The following is a 24546-nucleotide window of genomic DNA, read 5'->3' as shown; positions in this document are numbered from 1 at the left end:
GAGAGAGAGAGTATTTTGAACTTAGAGAGAGTGAGACATGAGAATAATGAGGAACATATTTCCTTAATACATTTTAGGTTCTGGATACAACACTAAAATAGACAAGTAGAGAACCTAGGAAAATACTAAACAAAGAGAATCCTACAATAAGAATAAACAATGTGACTAGTGTCCAAACTGACTTGTGCAGGCGCGCCAGGCTGACTGTGACATGTCCCAACGGCTGTCTGTCCTCCCAAGACCTTGGTTCTTCACGTGACTGGCTCCCCAACGTTTCCTTTCCTCAGATAAGTTAAGGAGAGTGTTTCTAGTTGATATTTTGCACAACTCTCCTCTTCCTTTACTTGTAAGTCACGTTGGGGCTCCTAGGTTGTACAGAAGGTCTTGATACACAAGTCATCTTGAACACTTGTCTAAACCGACTCTTACTGATTCATCTCCTCTTCTTATTGCTTCATGTCAACACTCCCCCTCAAACTTGACCATAAGGACTGGTCAAGTTTGGATTCCATGAAGCATTCCCTCATTAAAACCTTTACTTGAAAAAACCACTTGGGATAAAAACCAAGTAAGGAAAAAGAGTAGAACACTTCATGGGAAGAGGATCAGTGACAAGAGAGGTCTATGAGTCCATGCTTAGGATGAATGAACTCACAAACCTTGATGTTGGCTGCCTTGGTAAAGATGTCAGCCAGTTGATCTCCACTTCTTATGTAGCATGGAAGAATGACTTGCTGCTCCACCGCTTGTCTCACCTTGTGACAGTCCACTTCTATGTGTTTTGTTCTCTCATGAAAGACAGAGTTGGAGGCAATGTGTATTGCTGCCTGGTTATCACAGTGCATAGTCATAGGTGTGGTGATCTCAATACCCAAGTCTTTTAGCAGTCCCTTGATCCATATGAGTTCAATAGTGAGCTTCCTCATAGATCGGTATTCTGCCTCAACACTTGAGCAAGAGACTACCTTCTGCTTCTTAGTCTTCCAAGTGACTAGGTTCCCTCCAATAAAGGTGCAGTAACCAGTTGTTGATCTCCTATCAACTCTGTCTCCAGCCCAATCAGCATCACAATATCCCACAACTTCAGTACTCTTGTTACACGCCATCCATACTCCTTGACCAGGAGCCTCTCTCAAGTATCTCAAGATCCTCTCCACTATGTTCCACTGATGAACCTTAGGTGCTTGCATGTGTTGGCTAAATTGATTCACAGCAAAGCAAACATCTGGGCGAGTGATTGTAAGGTATATGAGCTTCCCAACCACTCTTTTATACTTCTTGACATCTTCAAAAGGAGTGGCTTCATACTCCCCTTCTCGCAGTACCTTGTAGCCTTCTTCCAATGGTGTCTTGGCTTGTCTACTTCCAAGGTTTCCTGCCTCATTTAAAATGTCAAGTGTGTACTTCCTTTGGGATAAGAAGAGCTCCTCTTTAGATCGACATATTTCAATCTCTAGGAAGTACTTTAATTCTCCCAAATCCTTAATATCAAAGGCATTTTTAAGAAAAGTTTTAGTTGAGATGATACCTTCCTTGTTGCTACCAGTGATGATAATATCATCAACATATACCAAGATGACTACAATACCTTGCTGGCTGGTTAGAGTAAAGAGGGAGTGATCAGCTTCTATTTGACAAAACCTCTCCCATTGAGTGTTGTCCTTAGCTTATGGTACCAGGCTCTTGGAGATTGCTTCAAGCCATAGATTGCCTTCTTTAGCCTGAGCACATTCCCTAGTTTAACTATGTTCTCTAGGCCAGGAGGTGGCCTCATGTATACTTCATCATCCAACTCTCCTTGGAGGAAGAATGCATGTATACTTCATCATCCAACTCTCCTTGGAGAAAGGCATTCTTCACATCCATCTGCCTTAGATCCCACTCTAGATTGATAGCAAGTGATAGGAGGATTCTTATGGTGTGTAACTTGGCTACTGGTGCAAAGGTATCCAGATAATCCTCTCCATACACTTGAGTGTATCCTCTTGCCACTAACCTTGTCTTCTTCCTTTCTGGTTTTCCATTGGCTAGATACTTAATAGTATATAACAAGCGGCTTGTCACAGCTTTCTTGCCCTTGGGAAGCTGAGTTTCAAACCATGTATCATTCTTGATCATGGCTCCAATCTCATCTCCAACACTCTCTCCACTCCTCATCTTGCATAGCTTCTTCATATGTCTTTGGGATGTATTCTTGATCCAATTCTCCAATAAAGACTTGGTGTTCTTCTGGATATTGAGCAAGAGAGCATACTGCACTTGTTGGAAGAGCTACAGCTTCAGCATTGAAGTAGGCTCGCCATTCTGAGGCCGGTCTCTTGATTCTTGTACTCCTACTTACTAGTTGTATCTGATCAGGTTCTACTCCATTACTAGGCTCGCCTACTTGTGCAAGAGTCTTTGATCCTCCTGATGGCATCTCATCTTGATCATGAGCTACTGAGTTCTCTTCAGCCTTTGTTTGTGCGCCAGTTTGATTCTCATCAGTACCAGTACCAGTTCCATTGCCCCCCTCATGATCAGGATGAGTGACTTCAATATTTTTCTCAGCTTCTATATCACGAGTTAGAGTCTCCATGGTTTTCTCATGTTCCTTTGGCATGTTGATGCCGAGCCTTTCTAGAATCACTCTCAGGTTGCTTGCTCTATAAGAGGCGGATTGGGACATGTCCTTGAGTTCACTCCAACTCTGCTCACCATAGTAGCCTCTTGATTCTATGAACTTAACATCTCTGGATACCAGAACTCTCCGAGTCTCAGGTACATAGCACTTGTAGCCTTTCTGATGTGTTGAATATCCAATAAACATTGCCTTTGTGCTTCTGGCTTCCAACTTGTTTCTTAACTCGCCTGGAACCAACACAAAGCACACACACCCAAACACACGCAAATGATCTATAGAAGGTTTAGTTTTGTTCAATACCTCATATGGAGTGGCATCTAGGAGGACCCTTGTGGGTGTCCGGTTGATCAGGTAAGTGGCAGTTACAACTGCATCCCCTCAAAATCGCTTAGGTACATTAGTGTGGAACATGATGCTCCTGGCAACCTCCATTAAGTGTCTATTCTTTCTCTCTGCCACACCATTTTGTTGTGGAGTGTAAGGGCAACTAGTTTGATGGATGATTCCATGTGTGACTAGATGTTGTTAGAAGGCTGTGCTAGTATATTCACCTCCATTATCTGATCTAAGAATCTTGATCTTAACATTGAAATGGTTAGTGATATAGTTTTGAAAGTTTTTAAAAGCTTCTAACACCCTATCTTTAGATTGCAACAAAATGATCCATGTGTACTTAGTTTTTTCATCTATAAATGTCACAAAATATCTATGTTGTTCTACAGATGTACAAGGTGCAGTCCACACATCAGAATGTATTAGATCAAAGCATTTATCATAGATGGTCATTGATTTAGGAAATACACTTTTACAATGTTTTCCTAGAATACAAGCCTCATAATCACTTTTAAAAGAAACACTAGGCAACAGGATGTTCAAGGCACAAGAATGAGGATGTCCTAATCTAGCATGCCATATTACATCTTTAGGGAATTCAGAAATAGACTTAAAAGCATAAGATGAATCAGCAGCTGGCAGTGTGTTCTCAATCAAGTACAAGTCTCCCTTGGTTATACCTTTGCCAAGCAACCTACTAGTCTCAATATCTTGAAAATACACATCATTAGGAGTGAAGGTAACATGACAATTCAGATCAGTAGTTACCTTTTTAACAGACAGTAAGTTTGAAGCAAAAGTGGGCATGTAAAAGGCCTTAGATAATTTGTTAAATAGCTTAAGTTCACCTACTTCTTTTAATGGGATTTTATCTCCATTTGATATCATCACATTTCCTAGAGTTAGTTCTATGTTTTTAATCAGGTTTAAATCACTAATCATATGATGTGATGCACCAGAATCTATTACTAATGGTCTAGCTGATTTTAAAATATTCATAGAGCTACCAACAATGTGAGAGGCATTAAGAGAGTAACCAAGGGTTCTAGGGTTATCAGAGTTTTCTTTCAAGGCCTTGATGAGAGCCTCTAAGTCAGATCGCTTGATGGTCTCATCTGGATGGTTCCTGGCCGCAGAGTAAGCTGATGTTGATGCCGAGGCTCCTCCCATACCAGCATTGGAGCTTGGAGTTGGTGGAGTTGCCGGTTCTACTCCATCATTTGAGAAGTGAGCTCTAGCGTCCATGAACTGAGGGTGTGGCTCTCTATTTGAGAAGTGAGCTCTAACGTCCATGAACTGAGAGTGTGGCTCTCTGAACTTGTTTGGCTTAAGATGGGGATGAAGTATCCAGCACTTGTCTTTCATGTGGCCTTTCTTCTTGTAGTGATCACAGATTAAAGCCTTCCTATCATCTTGTTTGTACACCCCTTTGTTTGCTACTGGCCCTTTAGCTTGATTCACCACGGCTGGTTCTCCTTTGCTCCCAAACAGTCCCAATGAACCTTCCTCCTTTTGGATTTGCGCACATACCTCATCTAGTGTAGGGAGGTTGTTTGATCTGAGTATGTGCTTAATAAGGTCATTTTAAGTTGGGTTCAAGGTTGGAGGAGGAAAGACCTTATCCTCTTCACGCCTTTCACTCAGGACTTTGGGATCAACTGTGTGGGGCCTGAGCATCTCAAGCTCAGCCCAAAGGGACCTGAACTTGCCAAAGTGAGCTTGAAACTCCATGTCTGCCTGGCTAAGAGCATTGATGGCCCTCTTTACTTCAAAAACTCGAGTTAGGTTGGAAGTATTTCAATAAACTTTGTAGAGAGTCTCCCATAATTCTTTGGTAGTCTCACAATATATTTAAGACTCCAAGATGGCCGGATCTAGATAGCTGTGGAGGAGAGAGAGCACCATCTGATCTTCTTGAGACCATTTGTCTTCATCAGTCACCACTGTCTCTTTTCCATCTTCTCCTTGAAGGATCTGCTTTGGGGCTGCTTCAGTTGAGACATGGCTCCATAATCCTCTTCCTTTAAAGGCTGTTTTCACCAATCTTTGACCATAGGGAGTAGTTCATTCCCTTTAGAGTCACTGGTATTTTGGCAGGCTTGTTGTTCTCCATCTTTCACTTGTTACAAGATAGTGAATCTTGGAGAAATAAGAACAACAAGAACATAGTATAGCTTTTACGGAAGTTGAAAGTAGGTTCAAGAGCTTTGTTGCTCTGATACCATATAGTTTTATAAAGATAAGAGGGTGTATTTAGAGTATAGAATCAAGAACAGAGGAGAATCAAAGTAAGACAAGTAGAATCCGGAAGAGAGAGAGAGAGTATTTTGAACTTAGAAAGAGAGAGACATGAGAATATTGAGGAACATATTTCCTTAATACATTTTAGGTTCTGGATACAACACTTAAATAGACAAGTAGAGATCATAGGAAAATACTAAACAAAGAGAATCCTACAATAAGAATAAACAATGTGACTAGTGTCCAAACTGACTTGTGCAGGCGCGCCAGGCTGACTGTGACATGTCCCAACGGCTGTCTGTCTTCCCAAGACCTTGGTTCTTCACGTGACTAGTTCCCCAACGTTTTCTTTCCTCAGATAAGTTAAGGAGAGTGTTTCTAGTTGATATTTTGCACAACTCTCCTCTTCCTTTACTTGTAAGTCACGTTGGGGCTCCTAGGTTGTACGGACAGCCTTGATATACAAGTCATCTTGAACATTTGTCTAAGCCGAAGGTCTTGATACACAAGTCATCTTGAACACTTGTCTAAACCGACTTTTACTGATTCATCTCCTCTTCTTATTGCTTCATGTCACCATGGAGTGTGTCATTGGTCTTCCTGAAGACTACAAAAATGTGGCTGATCAAATTGAGAATAAAGACACAACTCATTCTCTCGCAAAGATTCATGAGAGGCTGCTCAACCATGAAGCAAAACTACAATCCGCTACTCTACAACAAACGATCCATCCTGTCTCATAAAACATAGCCACACATCGAGGTTCCAACACCAACAACAACTAGCGTGGCTCCAACCCCAACAACAGGAAGTTTACAAACCGAAACAACAACAACAATAACAACAATTGGCACAAAAACAACAATCAACATGATACATATCAGCCTCGTCCACACCTCGGGAGATGCCAACTATGTGGAACTCAAGGTCATAGTGCCCGCAAGTGTACTCAAGCTCAGCAAAACCACAACGTTTATGATGTATGCAGTCCATTTACACCTTGGCAGCCAAGAGCAAATGTGGCTATGGCATCTCAGTTCACGGCCAACAACTGGTTATTGGACAGCGAGGCAACTAACCACATCACAAGTTATCTCGCAAATATGTCTCTCCATCAGCCATATTTTGGAAACGATGAAGTACTCATAGGAAATGGGTCTAGTCTCGCAATCTCGCACACTGGTTCTTCCTTAATACCTTCAAAACTTTGACCTTTATATTTAACCAATATTCTCTGTGTTCCCAAAATCAATAAAAACTTAATATATATGTTACCATTTATCATTTATGTAACTCTAACCAAGTGTCTGTGGAATTTTTCCCCGCTCATTTTCTTGGCACGGTGATACCATTATGCCAAGGACGCTAAAAACTATCTCTACAAGTGGCCGGTGACCCCATCCACCATCCATTCTCTTTTCGCTCCACCCTCACAAAAAACCAGCAGTACGCAATGGCATGCCCACTTAGGACATTCATCTTCTTCTATTTTAAGTTCTATTATTTCTCAGTTTCAATTACTTTTGTCATCTTCTACTCAGAAACATTTGTCTTGCACCCATTGTCCTATTAATAAGAGTCATAAACTGCCTTTCTCACAATTTTCTCCGATGTCCTATTAACCTCATCTCGTCCTTTACAAATCATATTCTCCCATGTCTGGAGTTCTCCCATAACCTCGATTGAAAACCATAAATACTGCCTAGTTCTTGTTGACCATTACATCAAATATACTTGGATGCACCCACTCACCATAAAATCCCAAGTTCGCGAGGTGTTCATTGCCTACAAAAATCTCGTGGATAAACTGTTTCAAACTGAAATCACAACACTCTATTCCGTTAATGGTGGTGAATTGCTAGCATTGATAATCATTGTTAAAAGTTTAGATAAAAATCTTTTATCCAATCTTGGGTTACGTTACCGTGAGCATATATGCCTTCTCTTCTATTATTTGATTGAAATGTGTATGTCAATATAATCTTTATTAGTCCCGTAAACCCGATAATGATAGTTGTTTATTAGTCCCTAGGTTTGTAATGATGATAGCTTAAGAATATTTACGACACCAAAATTTTGTGACACTGTTAGGAAACAATAGAATATTATAGTTTCTTAAATTGGTTTCTATAATTTATGTGTATCATTTCTACAAAAAATTTAAATGATTTGATTACAGAAATATATTCAGAACTTCCTAAAGTATATCGAAAATATTAGGAAGCATATATTGTTTAATATTAATAATACAATCTAATAATCTATTCCTATAAATGCAAGCACGGCTATCGAACTAAACTGACCGGTTTTCCAAGTAAAATTTTAAAGCAAAAATAATGTAACCCATTAATTAAATAATTTATTTTCACATTGTGAAGCCTTTCAAATCATGATGGATATAGTTCACATCATTTCTTAAATTAGTGGGTTTCTTCAAGAAAAGTTTTGATACTCATTTAAAACCTTTCTATTAATTTTAAATCATTTTCTTTAAGCATAAGAGAAAACTATAGTGAAATCTTTTGGGCCGTATTCAAATCTTATATGATTGCCTTAAGCTATGTATTGGTTCAACGTGTGTAATCATATGAATAATAGTCCATGGCTCAAACCGGTATTATAACATTGAACTAAGATAAGAAATGCGTAAGTTATATAGTTAAAATATAAAAGATATGGTATATTGACAAATATATGATTTTTATATGATCACAATTTTTTTATATATATACAATTTTGGATTGTTTATATAATCACCTATACGTTGAACCGATAATTTTTTTGATTGGAATTGTGGATCAAAACTTAAAATTTATGATGGGTCGATACGTTTGATATTTTCTTTTACTAACTTAGATTTATATATTTTCCGATTTTGAAGTTACACTAATTTTCAAAATATCAGTTTTTTATATTTTTTTACAACATAAAATGAAAAATTAAAATATTAAAAAAGACTACAAATTGGGTTAGACTTATAATTTGAAATATGGTTTGTTATGAGCCACATTAACCCTACAGAAATTAGTTTTTTTTTGTTTGCAATCAATATTTTCTTCGAGTACTTGATGATGTTATTCTTTGTTTGCAACCAATACTTTATATATGATAAAAATTAGGTTAATTTGAAGCATTAACTACTACGAAAAATCATTATTAGCCTTTTCCTAAACTATGAAAACAATTAGGCAATTCATTCCTTGGTGCCAAAGTTTTTTCTTAATCTTAAATATAAATTTCCTAATTTAAGTTCTAAGAAATTGTGTAGCAAGGAAAAATATTTGATATATAAATTCGTTTGGTAATCAAGTTTTCTGCATTTATTTTTCCTTTTTATTAACAAACAAAATAATTATTCTTGCCTAATTTTTCATTATCCTATATCTGTGTATCACGTTAAAGTTAGATTTTTTTTCTTCCATTCTAACCATAAAAAGACAGAATGTGTGTTACTGATTTCGGTTCGATTCAGTTGAAATTTGAATGCTATTTAACCAACATCAATAATATACACACTTTATATTATACATGTTTTCTGTTGAAATGGTTTTCTTATATTTTTTTTAAAGTATAAAATAATTTTTTATTTGTTTATCACATACTTTCCAAGCATATTAATTTAGAGATTCCCGATTACTTAGCTTATGTGATGAACAAAATAACAAAGAAGAATGTGCTTCATTTTTTGTTTTACTATGTGTTTTTTGAATGAATTTAGACAAATTGTACACAATTATATTATAATCCACAAAGAATCGCATTCGCCACATTCGTCGTTCAACCTTAGTCATAATACAATTAGATAACTGTCAATGTATATATTATGCTGAATAAACTCACACTATTAATCAATAAGGCTAATACTTTTTTTTCAGTTTTTAAATGTATGTGTTGTTTGATCAAAACATTACTTTCAGAAATATATATCTACATCAATATCTATATTTTCTATATTACATATAAAAATTTATTATAATATGATTACTGATATATGGTGTTTAGTCTAGTCCTTTTAGAGTCATTTCAGGTCTAGAGTAGACTAAAGAGCTGAAGAAAGAAGCGTGAAGAAAAGAGCAAGAATTGGAGTCTTTCTCGGCGGAACAATCGAGCGGAGCAGTCTAACGCTTGATTCCACTAGGGACAACCGGACGATTGTTCCCGACATTTATGGAAGTTTCCATATCTTTCAAAGATTTGCCCTAATCACTTATTCTCTCCTCTGAAGTCGATGGCGCCTCCATATAAAAAGTCATCCTTATCTTTATTTTGTTTTACGCTAGTTTTTACAAGAAGACTAAGACGATTATTGATTTGCTATTGTAAGGGAGACGGCTTCTCTTCTTCACTGAGAAGATTATCTTGAACCCTATTGATTTCTCTTGAGATTTATATGCAGTATTATTCAGTTATCATGTCTTGTTCATCTTGTGTTATGGCTGAGTAGTCGCCTAGCTCATCTAGGGTTCTAGGGGGTTGATCGCTAAGCTAAACATAAATAAGCGACTATATTGTGTCTTTGTTCATCTCTGTTCTCAATGCTAGTTATAACCTGATCACTTACTGCTAGATCGTAGGTTGAATCTGTTCATTAACCGTGTAGGGGATTACTTGATATTGAGTGAATGAGCCGTGCATCTCTAGTCAAAGAAAGTAGATACTAGAGTGATCGGTGAACCTAGCGGACTTGATCTCTATTGCTTGTGGCTGATCCTTGATCCAAACGAAGGAAGAACATATGTCCTGAGCCAGGCACAGCATAACCAGTTCCAGAACCAAAAGCAGCAGACTGCTCAACAAACCGCTTCTTCGCCAACGACTTCTACGCAAGACGAGATGAAGGGTCTAGCGACGATGATGCAGCAGTTGCTCCAGCATCAGCAAATTCAAGGGAAAGCGTTAAATCAAGTCACCACGGACATCAACTCCAGGATGAATCATATGTTCAATGACCTGAGTACGAAATACGATAATGTAGCCAGCCATATGCGTCAGATGGACGTTCAGATCGCGCAGACAGCCGAGAGCGTCAAGAGACAACAAGGTACTATTCCTGGAAAGACCGATAAGAATCTTAAGGAATGCAGTATCGTACCACTAAGGAATGGAAGAACACTACTGGATGCAGTCCCTAAGAAGTTATCAGAGGCGGATAAGGGCAAGCAAAAGGAGGGTGAGCAACCACGATCTGAAGCACCCCCTTTATCTGACGAGGAACCGGAACAGTGTGCTGAGACTGATCCAACCCCTGTGGCTACACCTGTCGAGCATGTTCCTTCGCGCGAATACACCTCTAAGGTTCCATACCCTATTCCAGCAAAGACATCTCGCAAGGATCGAGAGGAGACAAAGTGTAAAAGATGCTAGAGGATCTAACTATCAAGTTACCTCTGATGGATGCGATACATATGATACCTTCTATGCGCAGTTTAATGAAAGGTTTGATCTTTGGCAAGATCACTGGGGACAGTGAGCTATTGTTGGTTTCAAAGGAGTGCACAACAGTACTTCAGAACATGCCGATTAAGAAATTGGATGATCCAGGCAAGTTTGTTCTCTCGATACAAATTGGAAAACAGTGTTCGCTTGTTCTCTATGCAATCTGGGTTCCAGTGTCAACCTCATGCCTTACTCCGTGGCAAAACGACTGGGTTTCACAGACTTCAAACCGACAAGAATCTCCCTGGTGTTCACGGACAGATCAGTAAAGTCACCGGTGGGTATTCTGGAAGATCTCCATGTCCGAGTGGGCAACACCTTTGTTCCGGCAGATTTTGTGGTTCTCGAGGTTGAAGAAAAACCAAGAGATCCACTCATCATGGATCGTCCTTTCTTGTGCACTGCTGGTGCGATTATTGATGTTCGACAAGGGAGGATTGATCTTCACCTGGGAGATATCGCGAGGAAGTTTGAGATGAATAAACTGCTGAAGAAACCGATGATAGACACACAGACTTCCACAGTTGAAGGCGAAGATCAGGCATTATCTCCTCAAGAGGGGATGATTGAGGAAATCTTGATCGATGACCCAATCGTACTGGCTCTAACCCGAGCTGAGACTGAGCACAATGTTATGAGTGTGGACGCGGATGGGTATGACAAGATGCTTGACTCTGCCATAAGCATGGAAAAGATGGTCGCTTATCTAAGTCTAGGGGAGCAAGACGAGAGCAATCAGAGTAGTGCAACCGGAGCAGCCGCTTCGAAAAGTGCTACAAAGCCGAACATGCAACTCGCCGATCCATGGAGCAAACTGAAAGCTCCAAAGATCGAGCTCAAATCCCTCCCTACGGGGCTCAGGTACGCATTCTTGGGACCAAATTCCACCTATCATGTTATTGTGAACTCTGAGCTGAACAATGTGGAAACCGCTAAACTTTTGTGTGAGCTAAGAAAGTACCGTAAGACATTAGGATACTCTCTAGCTAACATTGATGGCATTTCACCTGATCTTTTCATGCATAGGATACATCTAGAAGATGAATCAATGACTTCTATAGAACATCAGTGGAGGTTAAGTCCAAATCTTAAAGATGTTGTAAAGAAAGAGATAATAAAACTTCTAGAGGCTGGTGTGATCTATGCTATCTCTGATAGCAACTGGGTTAGCCCTGTTCATGTAGTTCCTAAGAAAGGTGGAATAACTGTCATAACAAATGAAAACAATGAATTGATCTCTACTCGAATTGTAACTGGACATCGCATGTGCATTAATTTTTGCAAATTGAATGTTGCGACTCGCAAGGATCACTTTCCACTCCCTTTCATTGATCAAATGCTTGAAAGATTAGCTAACCACCCATACTACGGCTTTTTAGATGATTATTTAAGTTTCTTTCAGATTCCCATACACCCAGATGATCAGGAGAAGACAACGTTCACATGCCCATACAACACGTTTGCCTAAAGGAGAATGTCATTCGGCTTGTGCATGCTCCTGCAACCTTTCAACGTTGTATGCTGCCTATTTTTACTGATCTAATTGAGGACATAATGGAAGTTTTCATGGATGACTTTAGTGTCTATGGAAGCTCATTTTCTGCTTGTTTGAAAAACTTGTGCAGGGTGTTGCAGTGATGCGAGGAGAAAGATCTGGTGCTCAACTCGGAGAAGTGCCACTTCATGGTCAAAGATGGGATTTTTCTCGGACACAAGATCTCCAAGAAGGAAATCGAGGTTGATAAGGCAAATATCGAGGTGATGATGAGCCTGCAACCACCAACATCAGTCAAGGGAATCCGAAGCTTCGTGGGGCCTGTCGGTTTCTACAGGAGGTTCATCAAGGACTTCTCAATGATCGCAAGACCGCTCACTAGACTGCTCTGCAAGGACACCAAGTTCGAGTTTGACAGCGTTTGCTTGACTGCTTTCCATACGATAAATGGAGCATTGATAAGTGCACCAGTCGTTCAGCCTCCAGACTGGGACTTACCTTTCGAGATCATGACAGATGCGAGTGATTTCGCAGTGGGAACAGTGCTGGGACAGCGAAAAGATAAGAAACTGCATGTGATCTACTACGCGAGCAGGATAAGGGATGAAGCCCAATGCCGATATGCCACAACCGAGAAAGAGCTTTTAGCCATTGTCTATGCCTTCGAGAAATTTAGGTCCTACCTAGTAGGTTCTAAAGTGAGTGCACACAAATCACGCGGCTCTGAGGTACTTGCTGACAAAGAAAGACGCCAAACCACGCCTGCTCAGATGAATCCTTCTACTCCAGGAATTCGATCTTGAGATCAAGGATAAGAAGGGGATTGAGAATGGAGTCGCAGATCATCTGTCAAGAATGAAGATCGACGAAAAGACTGCTCTCGATGACAGTCTACCAGAAGAATAAGTCTACGCGATTGGTCTGTATGACGAGAACAGACTGGATACCCTTGCCGTAGACTGTTCCGCCGACTGTTCCGCAGACTCTTCCACAGACCAGGAGCGATCAAGAAGAGATATTCCCACCTACCTTGGTTTGTCGAGATAGCTAATTTTTTAGCTGCGGAGAAAGAACCAGTTGAGTTTACTGGTAATGAGAAGAGTAAGTTTCTGAGGGATGCAAAACTCTACTTCTAGGATGAACCATTCCTGTATCGACACTGCAAGGGTGGAGTGTTCCGACGATGCGTTCCAGAAATTGAGATTCCAGGGATCCTCCATCACTGCCATGGTTCCTCCTATGCCGGACACTTCATAGCATTCAAGACAATCTCCAAGGTCTTGCAAGCCGGTTTCTGGTGGCCCACAATGTTCTGTGATGCTCAAGCTTTCATCTCCATGTGCAACTCGTGCCAAAGACAGGGGAACATCAGCAAGAGGAACAAGATGCCTCAGAATTTCATACTTGAGATTGAGGTGTTCGACTGTTGGGGAATTGATTTCATTGGACCATTCCCACCTTCGTACAAGAACGAGTACATTCTAGTCACGGTGGACTATGTCTCAAAGTGGGTAGAAGCAATCGCCAGCCCCACTAATGACGCACGTGTTGTGACCAAGATGTTCAAAACTATAATCTTTTCAAGGTTTGGAGTACCTAGAGTGGTCATAAGCGATGGAGGGACCCACTTCATCAACAAGGTTTTCCAAGGCCTCTTGAAGTAGAACGGTGTCAAGCATAAGGTTGCAACCGCATATCATCCGCAGACAAGTGGCCAAGTGAAAGTGTCTAATAGAGAGATCAAGAGAATCATGCAGAAAATAGTCGGAACTACACGCAAGGATTGATCTCTTAAATTAGATGATGCACTATGGGCTTACAAAACAACTTACAAGATGCCACTCGGAACCACTCCATATCACCTGGTCTATGCCAAGGCGTGTCATCTCCCAGTGGAACTAGAGTACAAGGCAGCATGGGCTGTCAAACTGCTCAACTTTGATATCAAATCGGCCAAGGAGAGGTGTTCCATCCAGATTCAAGAGCTCGAAGAGATCAGGCACCTGGCTTATGAGAGCACAAAAATCTACAAGGAAAAGACCAAGGCATATCATGACAAGCGGATCATCAGCGGAAGCTTTGAACCGAATGATCGAGTCTTGCTTTTCAACTCCAAGCTAAATCTGTTCCCTTGGAAGTTGAAGTCCAGATGGTCTAGCCCGTTTACTATCAAGGAGGTCCGACCATATGGAGCAGTTGTGTTGATGGACCCTAATGGGAGAGAGTCCGTTGTTAATGGACAGCGCCTCAAGCCATACCTTGCTGAAACAACAATCACAGAAGGTGAAGAAATTCCCTTATGCGATCCCTCCACAGCCTAATTGGCTACCCAATGTCAAGCTAATGACTTAAATCGAGCGCTTGGTGCGAGGCAACCCACTGGTAAGTGTAAATATGTTTTTCTTTTCAAATTTTTCTGTAGTTTGGTTTGAAATTTGTTTTAGGAAAAAGAAAACCGAAGTTTCCCGGAGGATCAATCCGTAGACCATTCTCGCTGGAGAACAACTGTTCCCCCAAGTAAGTCTTCGAATCAAAAAAAAAAAAAAAGAAGAGGAAGCGGTTAGGGTTTGCCTATTTAAGGCTAACCCACCCCACTTTCCCACTTAGCCCCCACTCGCCGCAAACTCATCTCCCTTAAGGATAGAACCCTAAGCCAAATTCTTTGAACTCTCAATCGATTGTCAAGCTTTTGATTCTAACTCTTTGGATTTTCGAGTTCATTCTGTTTTTGCAGTCACCTCTCTCAACCAAGCAAGGTAACAGATCGACATCTCCCACAACCGCGCATGCAAATCGCGATTTGTGGCTCTCTCTCTCTCTCTCTCTTTTCTTCCTCTCGCACTATTAATTGATATCACATCCTAGGTTTCTAGAATGGTAGAAAAATAGAAACTGAAAAGAATATGAACCGCCTTGTTTTGGGAGTTGACTGTGAATTGGAAATAAAAATCCTATTGTTCGCGCGCCTAGATAATGAGATTTCACTTGAGTTTGTCGATTGATTCGCTGAATGGTTTAAGTTTATGTCAATCACGGGTCATCGTTCTTAATGTTATAGTTGGGTTGTTTGGAAACTGAATGGATTTGAATTTATTTGAGAATAGGTACGATTCCATGCTTTTCTAGAAAACCCACGAACGGTACTAATCCACAACCGCTTCTTATCTTTTGCAGATGCCTCCACGGACCAAGCAAAAGTCGGTTAAAACCCAAAAGATCACCCACGAAAACTACGTGCCGCCTCCAAACCACAATGCTCCGGCTTCATACCCATGGCCGCGAGAGGACCAAGAGGGTCAGCCAATCAATATCGACGACCCGATGCTCCTCGACTTCAACTGTGAGGGATGGGATAAGGAGTCTGCAAAATGGTACAACTCGCTCCGTAACATCGAGATCCTGCCCACTCGCTTCGGTCACGCGGACACCCTTGCCTCCCTTGGGCTCGACACTGACGTGTTCAAAACACTCCACGCCATGGGGATTTCTCCTCTTTGCTACCGAACACACGAGCTCTACCCGGACCTCGTTCGGCAAGTGCTCGCTACAGCTCACATCGGGTACGACGACCCCTCCAAGCCTACATATGAGAACTGTTACTTCTCGTTCATGGCCGACGGCAAGTTCTGCTCTTTCTCGCTTGACAAGCTCAACGAGATTTATGAGATGTCGGACGAGCGTAGAGAGGTGGCGGTGATTAACAAGTTCACGCCAACAGACCATTTTTGGGACCCTACTCTAAGGTTGATTGAGAAGATGGTCTCCAACCTCCTATTCGCTAAGGATCAGACCTCGAAGGTCACCAAGGGAGAGCTGCAAATGCTGTACTCAGGGCTTCAGGACGAGATCCCCAAAGCTAGAGACATCCCAATCTAGTCGGTTAACACTAACCCGGGGTACCATCTCATATGGATGTTCTATACACGACGGGACTGTTTGATGAGGGCCGAGAACAAGTCCGATGGAAAAAAGGATCGATGCGGTAGCCTACTCACTCCTCTCTTCAAGTACTTTGGGATCAACCTCTAATCATACGCGGTCAACCATGAGATGGAGTACATCGACACCCCTTATCTGATCGCTTGCCACATCCTCCGCGACGAGTACACCTACAAGTTCAAGGATAAGGAGGGAAATGTGATGTACTGCAAACTCCCGCAGACACACCTCACGACTTCAGCACGATCGAGAACATCCGCTTCTTGCCTGACCCGGAGTTCCTTTACGCCGATCCACGAGCGCCGCCTCCAGATGCTGACATGGATGATGTAGAAGACATCACGCCGGACAAGGACGCTGCCTATGATTTGGGCCCCCTCGATGATGATGCCGATGATGTGACCTACTGGCGTTGGATGGTTGATTCCCAGCGCAAGAACAAGAGCCTCATGAAGAGGATCCTTAAGGCGATCACAGGTGATTGTTTCGGCAGCCAAGAGGGCAGAACATCAGCGCAAGAGCAAACTCCGCAGCAATCACATCGCCCGGGCAAAGGAACCGGTTGGATCTTCCGTAGCTGGAGTACGACTACCGCGGAACAGGAGGACAGCTGGTCGCTCCGACAGCGAGGAGTCGGACTGATCTGCTCCACCATCTTATCTCATTGTGGGAATTAGGACCCTATTCTGTGATGATCTTTTAACCACCTCGTGCTTTAACTTTCTTATTCAGTGAGCTTAGCAGAGACGAAAGACCCACACTTGGACCTGGAACAATCCTGACTTATCTCACTTGACTCTCCAGAAGTTTTCATCCGATCAGGTTACACTGGGTAAACTTAACTCCACCTAACTTGAACCTAATATTGACAGCAAATTTCCTCTTGTTATGGGCATTAGATCAGGGAAACAAGACCTACACTTAGGACTTCTTATTCTTCTTACCTATCTTGGTGATCCTGAGTGGCTAGCTCATCTTTAGCTAGTTCCTACCTTGCAAGCCTTTATTCCACCTTCATGCATTTTGTTTTCAGTTTCATGTGCAGATATGTGCAAAAAGGTTGGAGAGGAAAGGATCGACACAACCTCTTACTCGTTATCGTTGCAAGGCTTCGAACAGAACAAGGAGAACAGTCAGTTTAGAAGTCGGAACAACTGCTCCAGAACAGTCAGTGGAGAACAAGGGAGAACGAGCAGAGTCACCATTGGCACCTATCATTCCATGCATCATCTCCTTCTCCGTCATACCATCATCTTGATCTCATCGTTTGTATTATTCAGTTAAAAAAAACATGTGTATATATTCTTTTATATGAGATTACTGATGGAGAAGGAGGAATAAAAGAGTAGACGTCAACAGCTGGTTGGGCGTCGACCCTCTTGAGCTAACCCAGTTGGAGCTAGACGAGGAAGAAGTTTATGCCTGGCTAGTTGCTCTTTGATGAGATCGATCGCAACTACTTCTACTTGTTTGACATGCTCTCTCTTTTCAGACCGAGATTCTGAATAAGAGCTCTCCTTTCGATACTAAAAGACTTACGGCAGAAGGACCAAGAAAAGAGAACCGCTGGACAATAAGGACAAAGAGAGTTGGTACCAATGATAGGGAGCAGGGGAACAGTCGGAGCGATAGCTCCAGAATCAGCAAAACGAGTAAGAAGTTATGGACATCAATGGATCCGTCCTCTCTTGCTATTTTGCGCGATATCCTGCATCCACTACAAAAATTGGTAGCCCCTAAACACTCTTTGACTCCACTATAAAATTAGCCTGTTCACACCTAGCCCGTCTACCCTGAATGATGTATGTGATAAGAGGATCACGCCACTTTTAAATGAATATAGGGAGTTCTATCTCGATAGTGTGCTTTTTCATGTTTGAGATATAGAATATGGAGCCGATCTTTGAACAGCGATCAGTGTGGTTTTGGTAAGAGTGTGTGGTCCTAGTTTCCTGCTTGTATGGTTCAAAGATTCGTGGTTAAGGTATGGTTATTGAGAAATAGGATAGTTCCCACACTTTCAAACCTTTTCCCTGTTCTTGATACTTGCCTTGTTCGAGGACAAACAAGGATCTAAGTCTGGGGGAATTGATATATGGTGTTTTTGACAATATTGTGTATATGCTTTCTAACTTGTTTTCAATGTTTTATCGAGTTAGTCTAGTCCTTTTAGAGTCATTTCAGGTCTGAAGTAGACTAAAGAGCTGAAGGAAGAAGCGTGAAGAAAGGAGCAAGAATTGGAGTATTTCCCGGTGGAACAATCGAGCGGAGCAGTCTGACAGTTGATCCCACTAGGAACAGCCGGACGATTATTCCAGACATTTATGGAAGTTTCCATATCTTTCAAAGATTTGCCCTAATCACTTATACTCTCCTCTGAAGGCAATGGCGCCTCCATAAAAAAACCATCCTTATCTTTATTTTGTTTTACGCTAGTGTTTACAAGGAGACTAAGACGATTATTGATTTGCTATTGTAAGGGAGACGGCTCATCTTCTTCACCGAGAAGATTATCCTGAACTCTATTGATTTCTCTTGAGATTTATATGCAGTATCATTCAGTTATCATGTCTTGTTCATCTTATGTTATGGCTGAGTAATCGCCTAGCTCATCTAGGGTTCTAGGGTGTTGATCGCTAAGCTAAACATAAATAAGCGACTATATTGTGTCTTTGTTCATCTATGTTCTTAATGCTAGTTATAACCTGATCACTTACTGCTAGATCTTAGGTTGAATCTGCTCATTAACCATGTAGTAGATTACTTTATATTGAGTGAATGAGCCGCGCATCTCTAGTCAGCGAAAGTAGATACTAGAGTGCTCGGTGAACCTAGCGGACTTGATCTCTATTGCTTGTGGCTGATCCTTGATCCAAATGATAGTTTAGGCGTCAAGATCGAACCGCAAAGGGAGCAGCACCACGCAGTGGGCTGTTCTACTTGAGTGATCCGTGTTATAGACTGTGTTACATCGTGCTTGAATAAATATTTGGTTAAGAATCAACACCCAATGAGAAACCCTAGATTGGCTTCTTTTTAATATCGAATTTACTCTTTGCAATCATTTATTTTACTTGTACGTTACCACCAAAATTCAAACCCCACTTTTAGTTTTAGCTAAGTAGAAAACTCATAAGAATAAAGTGTAAACTGGTCATTTAGATTGAATCTCAAATACTACAATTACCACTGTTAACTTGACAGTAAGAAAGATTCAGTTTTAGTGTATCAATTACATTTGGCCTATTATACTCGTTTAGGTTTTTCTAATGAGCCAATTTGTATGTTTCTCAGATGTTTCTTTAGCAAATAGGTTCGTTTGCTAATATCAAACCGATAGGACCAATAGGTTTGAGGTAATTATTGCTAAAGAGCCAATGTTATATTCGGCCGTATATTATTTTCGTCCGTCTGTTTAACTCTAGAACAAATTAATATTACACTATGGTTTGCCTAAACTCATTGTAATAATGCCATCTCAGCAATTTAAAGATGCAAAGGATTGACACATAAACAAGATCACTTTGTAATTAATACAAAATTGAATTTACAACTTTTTAAAAGATCTTCAATTAATATTAAGGGATATAGCAATACATCAATAGTAACTTAAGGAAATCTATTTATTCAATTAAAGAATCTGATTATAGTAGGTAAGATATGATGTTCAATATATTTAAATATTCCTTTTTTAAATCACAAAGATTATAATAAGTATAATTTACATTTAAGCTTTCATTTTCATAATTATGTTAAGGTTAGAATACAAAATAGATTCTTCAAAACGATAATCAGAGACGTCTTTATCAAAAAAATTAATTATCAGATTCTTTCTCACCCGATATAGAAAATTCTGAGGATATCCATAATCTAAAAACGAACTTCATCGACAAGTTCATTTTAAGTCCTCTTATTTATAGGCTAACGTATACATATTTTATCATTTCCAACCCTTATAGATACAGTCTTCCAAAGCAGTTATTCATTATTCTTTTCATAATCTATTATTATATTTTGTTACTAGAATATACAATTACCGATTGATAGATAGGAACTTTAGTTAACTTAATAAATTTAGCTTAAACATATGGTTTTTGATTTTATGGGCGGGCCCGCATTTTGTTGTTTTAAAGCCAATGTTTCACTACTATAATGGCTCATTACCATATCACTGGTGAGACTAATTGAAAAATTAAATTACTCGAGATTTGATGCATCAGATTAATTAACTTTGTACTAATACAAATATATGATATAAACATAATATGATTCTTCATGAATTGTGATTTCATTTTTTATGGGATATAATGGATGCCATGCGAGATTTATAACAAAACACGTAATATAAAATAATATAAACATCTCTTCATGAGTAATCATAGAAATGTAAACATCAAACTAAGTAAATAGTGAATCTGATACAAACGTCTAATACTACATACCAACATGCATGAATTATTTATTGCATACATATATATGATGTAACTTTAAACATCAATCTAGAATTAAAAGTAAATAATGTTTAGAAGACCATAAATGTTGAATCATAAAAGTAAATAATATTCGTCTTATCATAATTGGATATGAAAAGTTGGAGGTTGAGCAAAAACCACAAAACCTTTTTAGGTTTGCGTTTGTGGCCTGTGAACTACATTGAACAATGAGCTAAGATATTTGATTATTTGGCAATGTTCATGAAAGGTCATGATCACAGATGGGAGACAATGTGCTAAATTAAAATTTGATCCAACATGGATTTAATTGCTATGTTATGATAACTCTGTTTGTAATAATTTTAAATACTTTAGTTTGTGGAAGTGATGCTCCATTTTAAACCCTCTAATATAGATAAAATTAAAATCTAAGATTTTTAGGTTTTTAAGAGGATATGATTTTGCAATCTAACATATGTAAATTGAAATCTAAACATTTCTAACCGTCATAAATATAGTCTGCCAAAGTAAATATTCATATAAATATTTGACACAAATTTTTATATTTTATATTTTGTATCCAAAATATAGAATTAAATATTGATAGAAAGGTATTTTTGTAGTCATTATATCAAAGGAGAATATACATCAACGATACTATCGTATCAAACGAATAACTAAATTAATACACCATATATTATTCTTAACCTAATTTATAAAGCACATCCTCACAGAAATCTTATATAAACACCATAGAAACGACAGAGGAAGTAGATTTTAAAATATCATTAAAATGTGTATTGACAACTTAGAAGATTTAAACTTTAGAGAAACAAAATGGATTGTTCGTGTGAAGATTAAAAGTATATGTAAAGAACATATCATGCACCAAGGTCAAACACTTAGTTTGGTGTTGATTGACGAGAAGGTAATTAATCCTTAACTACTCTGTAACTTATATTTTATCTATGTATATGTAATTTATTGTTCTTTTTATAAGGGTCTTAGATTCAAGCAATAGTTAGAAACAAATTTATTCGTCGGTGCGAACCTCTTCTAATCAAAAGAACTTGTGTGGAGATTGAAGATTTCTTATGTCTCGTTTCTAAAAATGTAGATGGAGAACATGATGGTTACGTACCATTTATTATGTTGTTTATCATATCTACTGTTATGAAGAGAATTCAATACATGGAAGGTTAAATATTTACACTCCTTTTTATGTTAATTTGTAAATATTTTAAATGTTTTTTTTGATATATATTTATCTGTTTTTGCAGTCACAAGAAAATATATCAGTAGAAAGAGGTTGATAAGTCATTTTTAAAGAGGTTGATAAACTAAAAAATAGTTTCACCTTCTTTGACAGTGTCAAACTAAATGTATTATTTTTAGATAATGTTCTTATCAACATTAATGTTAAAAAGGGTTTTGTTTATTCATTTTGTGGTTTTTTTTGTAGTTATTATACCATTCATTTTGTCTTTTATATCAATCTTTAAAAGTAATCTTTATATCAATCTTTAAAAGTAATCGTTTCTCCTTTAGTAAGTATATCACCAAGTAAACCGATATTGTCTGATGAACTTGCAAAAGAAAGAACAGTTTCAAATGACTGAGAAGATCGATTTGAAAATGATACATATTTTGAAAAAGAGTATGGATCAACTCCCAAGAAGGTTTCAAAAATACAATTTGAACATGGTCTTTTGAAGAAGAGTATACCATTCCTTTGTCTTTTAATCAACATTTAAATACTTATAATCTCTACATTAAGAACATTAAAATGTAAATGTAATAATCATATCTAAGGATCATATTTATGCCCTCACAAGTGTGCAGGCCATCACCTATACAACATATAAAATTCATAATGATATATTACATGTACATAAACGATAGGTTAACATATGTATGTTTTCATTTTGTTGCCTAAAATGATAGCTTTCATAAACATAAATGAAAATTTGATATAAAAGAAAACATGTAATAGTCATATATCATAGATAATGTAAACATCAAATCTATTGATCATATTTAAGCCCGCACAAGCGTGCGGGCCGTCCACCTAGTAATCAATAATTCATCATAACCATTATAAACCTTAAGTATAACAAGGTAAACTACTCAGACATGATCAAGCAAGACATAAGGAATAACTGAATGGATTGCATAAGTAGAAAAACCGGAGTTCCAATACAATACTCTGAAGGAGTCTTGGATCTTTGCTCCAAATCGTAAAAAGCTTCAAAGAATAATAATATCAAATATGTGTCTCTCTTTTGCCTAAACACTAGTATATATATATATATATATATATATATATATATATATATATGTCTAAACTCATCAGGGGCAATCTTGTAATCTTACTCGCTCTTGTGTCGATTGACACCAATGATATGTGTAGACGGACACTTCCTATGTGGATCGACTATGTCTTCTCTTCATTTGCTCAGGTACGGGGTTTCTTCCCTTTAAGTTTATTTAGCTCCATAATCTCCATAATACTCTAAAATAGACTCCAAACATAATGTAAAGACTCTAGATAGAACATATACTATGGTATAAAAAGTGGTCAAATCCATAATATATCAGATGACATCATTGTAAAAGGAAGCAACAACTCATTTGTCAAATCGATTATTCAATCACTTACCAACAAATTCTCTATAAAAGACATGGGAGATCTCCATTATTTTCTGGGAATTGAAGTGACAAGAACCTCCTATGGTTTGCATTTGCTGCAAAAGAAATACATCAGTGATTTATTGTGTTGGATAATTCTAATTAACTTGAGGAGCAAGTTAACTCATTAAAGTAAAGTTTGATGGGTTAAGGAAAAAGGAAAACATATCGAACTTACGAATGTTTCCTTATTATTATTAGGAAAAGATGTAGCTTCGCCCTTAGGAAAAGATGTAGCTTCGTCCTATATAAAGAGTTCTCATGGAGAGATGTTCCATCAAGAGAAACACATTGAAATGTTTAGTTTTGAGAGAGTTTCTAAATCTAATAAGAAGAGAAGTTCTTATAATATTTGTGTTTGTGCAACTTTAATTGGTATCAGAGCTCCAGGTTTCGAAGATCGTTTACAAGAGAAGTTGTAACTTGATCAAAACATGGGAGACGATGACAATTATCAAGGACGTGATAAAGGTCTTGAGATGAAGAAGGACATACGATGTCCGATGCTATCATCGACCAACTACACCGTATGGTCGATGCGAATGAAAGTGATGGTTCGTTTATACGATGTTTGGGATACGATTGATCCAGGGAGCTATGATGCAAAGAAGAACAATATGGCGATTCCTCTAATCTTTCAATCAGTCCCGGAAGCGCTAATACTTCAGATAGGAGAACATGATACATCGAAGAAGATTTGGGAAGCTATCAAATCCCGTAACCTAGGTGCTGATCGCGTGAGAAAAGCGAGGTTACAGACTTTGATGGCTGAGTTCGACAAACTGAAGATGATAGACACAGACACGGTGGATGACTACGCATGAAAACTTTCAGGCTTAGCATCGAGAGCAGCCGCGTTAGGAGAGATAATGGAAGCATCGAAGTTGGTAAAGAAGTTTTAGAAGGGGCTTCCAAGAACGAAGTTCATTCACACCGTAGCTTCATTAGAACAAGTGTTAGATCTGAATTCAACGGGGTTCGAAGATATTGTTGGGAGATTGAAGGATTTCGAAGAACGCATAAAAGAAGAAACCCAAGATGAAGGTCAATCGAAGCTCATGTTTGGAAAGAATGATATGCAAGGTAGTGGAAGCCATAACAACTCGCGAGGAAGAGGCAGAGGTAGCGGTTATGGTGGAAGAGGAAGAGGAAGAGGAAGAGGACGAGGAAGGTCTAATGGTTCTTATGGTCATAACAAAGGAGTGGAAGCTTCAGACAAGACCAAGAAGGACTACTCTAAGGTTAGATGTTGGCGATGCGACAAGATGGGGCACTTCGTGTCACATTGTCCTACACGACCAAGAGAAGAAGCTAACCTAACGGAAACACAAGAAGCAGATGCATTATATATGCATGAA

At 39.0% G+C, this 24546-nt stretch overlaps 1 protein-coding gene across 1 annotated transcript; it reads left to right on the top strand.

Moving 5' to 3' along the window:
• The first annotated feature begins 12316 nt into the window (after positions 1 to 12316).
• Positions 12317 to 13792, top strand: LOC106297483. The gene is made up of 3 exons (XM_013733716.1): positions 12317 to 12856; positions 13087 to 13161; positions 13265 to 13792. The coding sequence occupies exons 1-3, from the start codon at positions 12317 to 12319 to the stop codon at positions 13790 to 13792; spliced, it is 1143 nt and encodes a 380-aa protein (XP_013589170.1).
• The last annotated feature ends 10754 nt before the right edge of the window (positions 13793 to 24546 follow it).

Source organism: Brassica oleracea, chromosome C6 (genome assembly GCF_000695525.1).
Source record: "Brassica oleracea var. oleracea cultivar TO1000 chromosome C6, BOL, whole genome shotgun sequence".
NCBI classification, from domain to species: domain Eukaryota; kingdom Viridiplantae; phylum Streptophyta; class Magnoliopsida; order Brassicales; family Brassicaceae; genus Brassica; species Brassica oleracea.
This window is presented reverse-complemented; position numbering and strand designations above follow the sequence as displayed.

Excerpts from the sequence above, each read along its gene's own strand:
- LOC106297483 (XM_013733716.1), top strand. The coding sequence starts at position 12,317 with ATGGTCAAAGATGGGATTTTTCTCGGACACAAGATCTCCAAGAAGGAA. Across the intron at positions 12,857-13,086 it reads ACAAATCACGCGGCTCTGAG|ACTGTTCCGCCGACTGTTCC; the intron begins GTACTTGCTGAC and ends CCCTTGCCGTAG. Across the intron at positions 13,162-13,264 it reads AGATATTCCCACCTACCTTG|GATGAACCATTCCTGTATCG; the intron begins GTTTGTCGAGAT and ends CTCTACTTCTAG.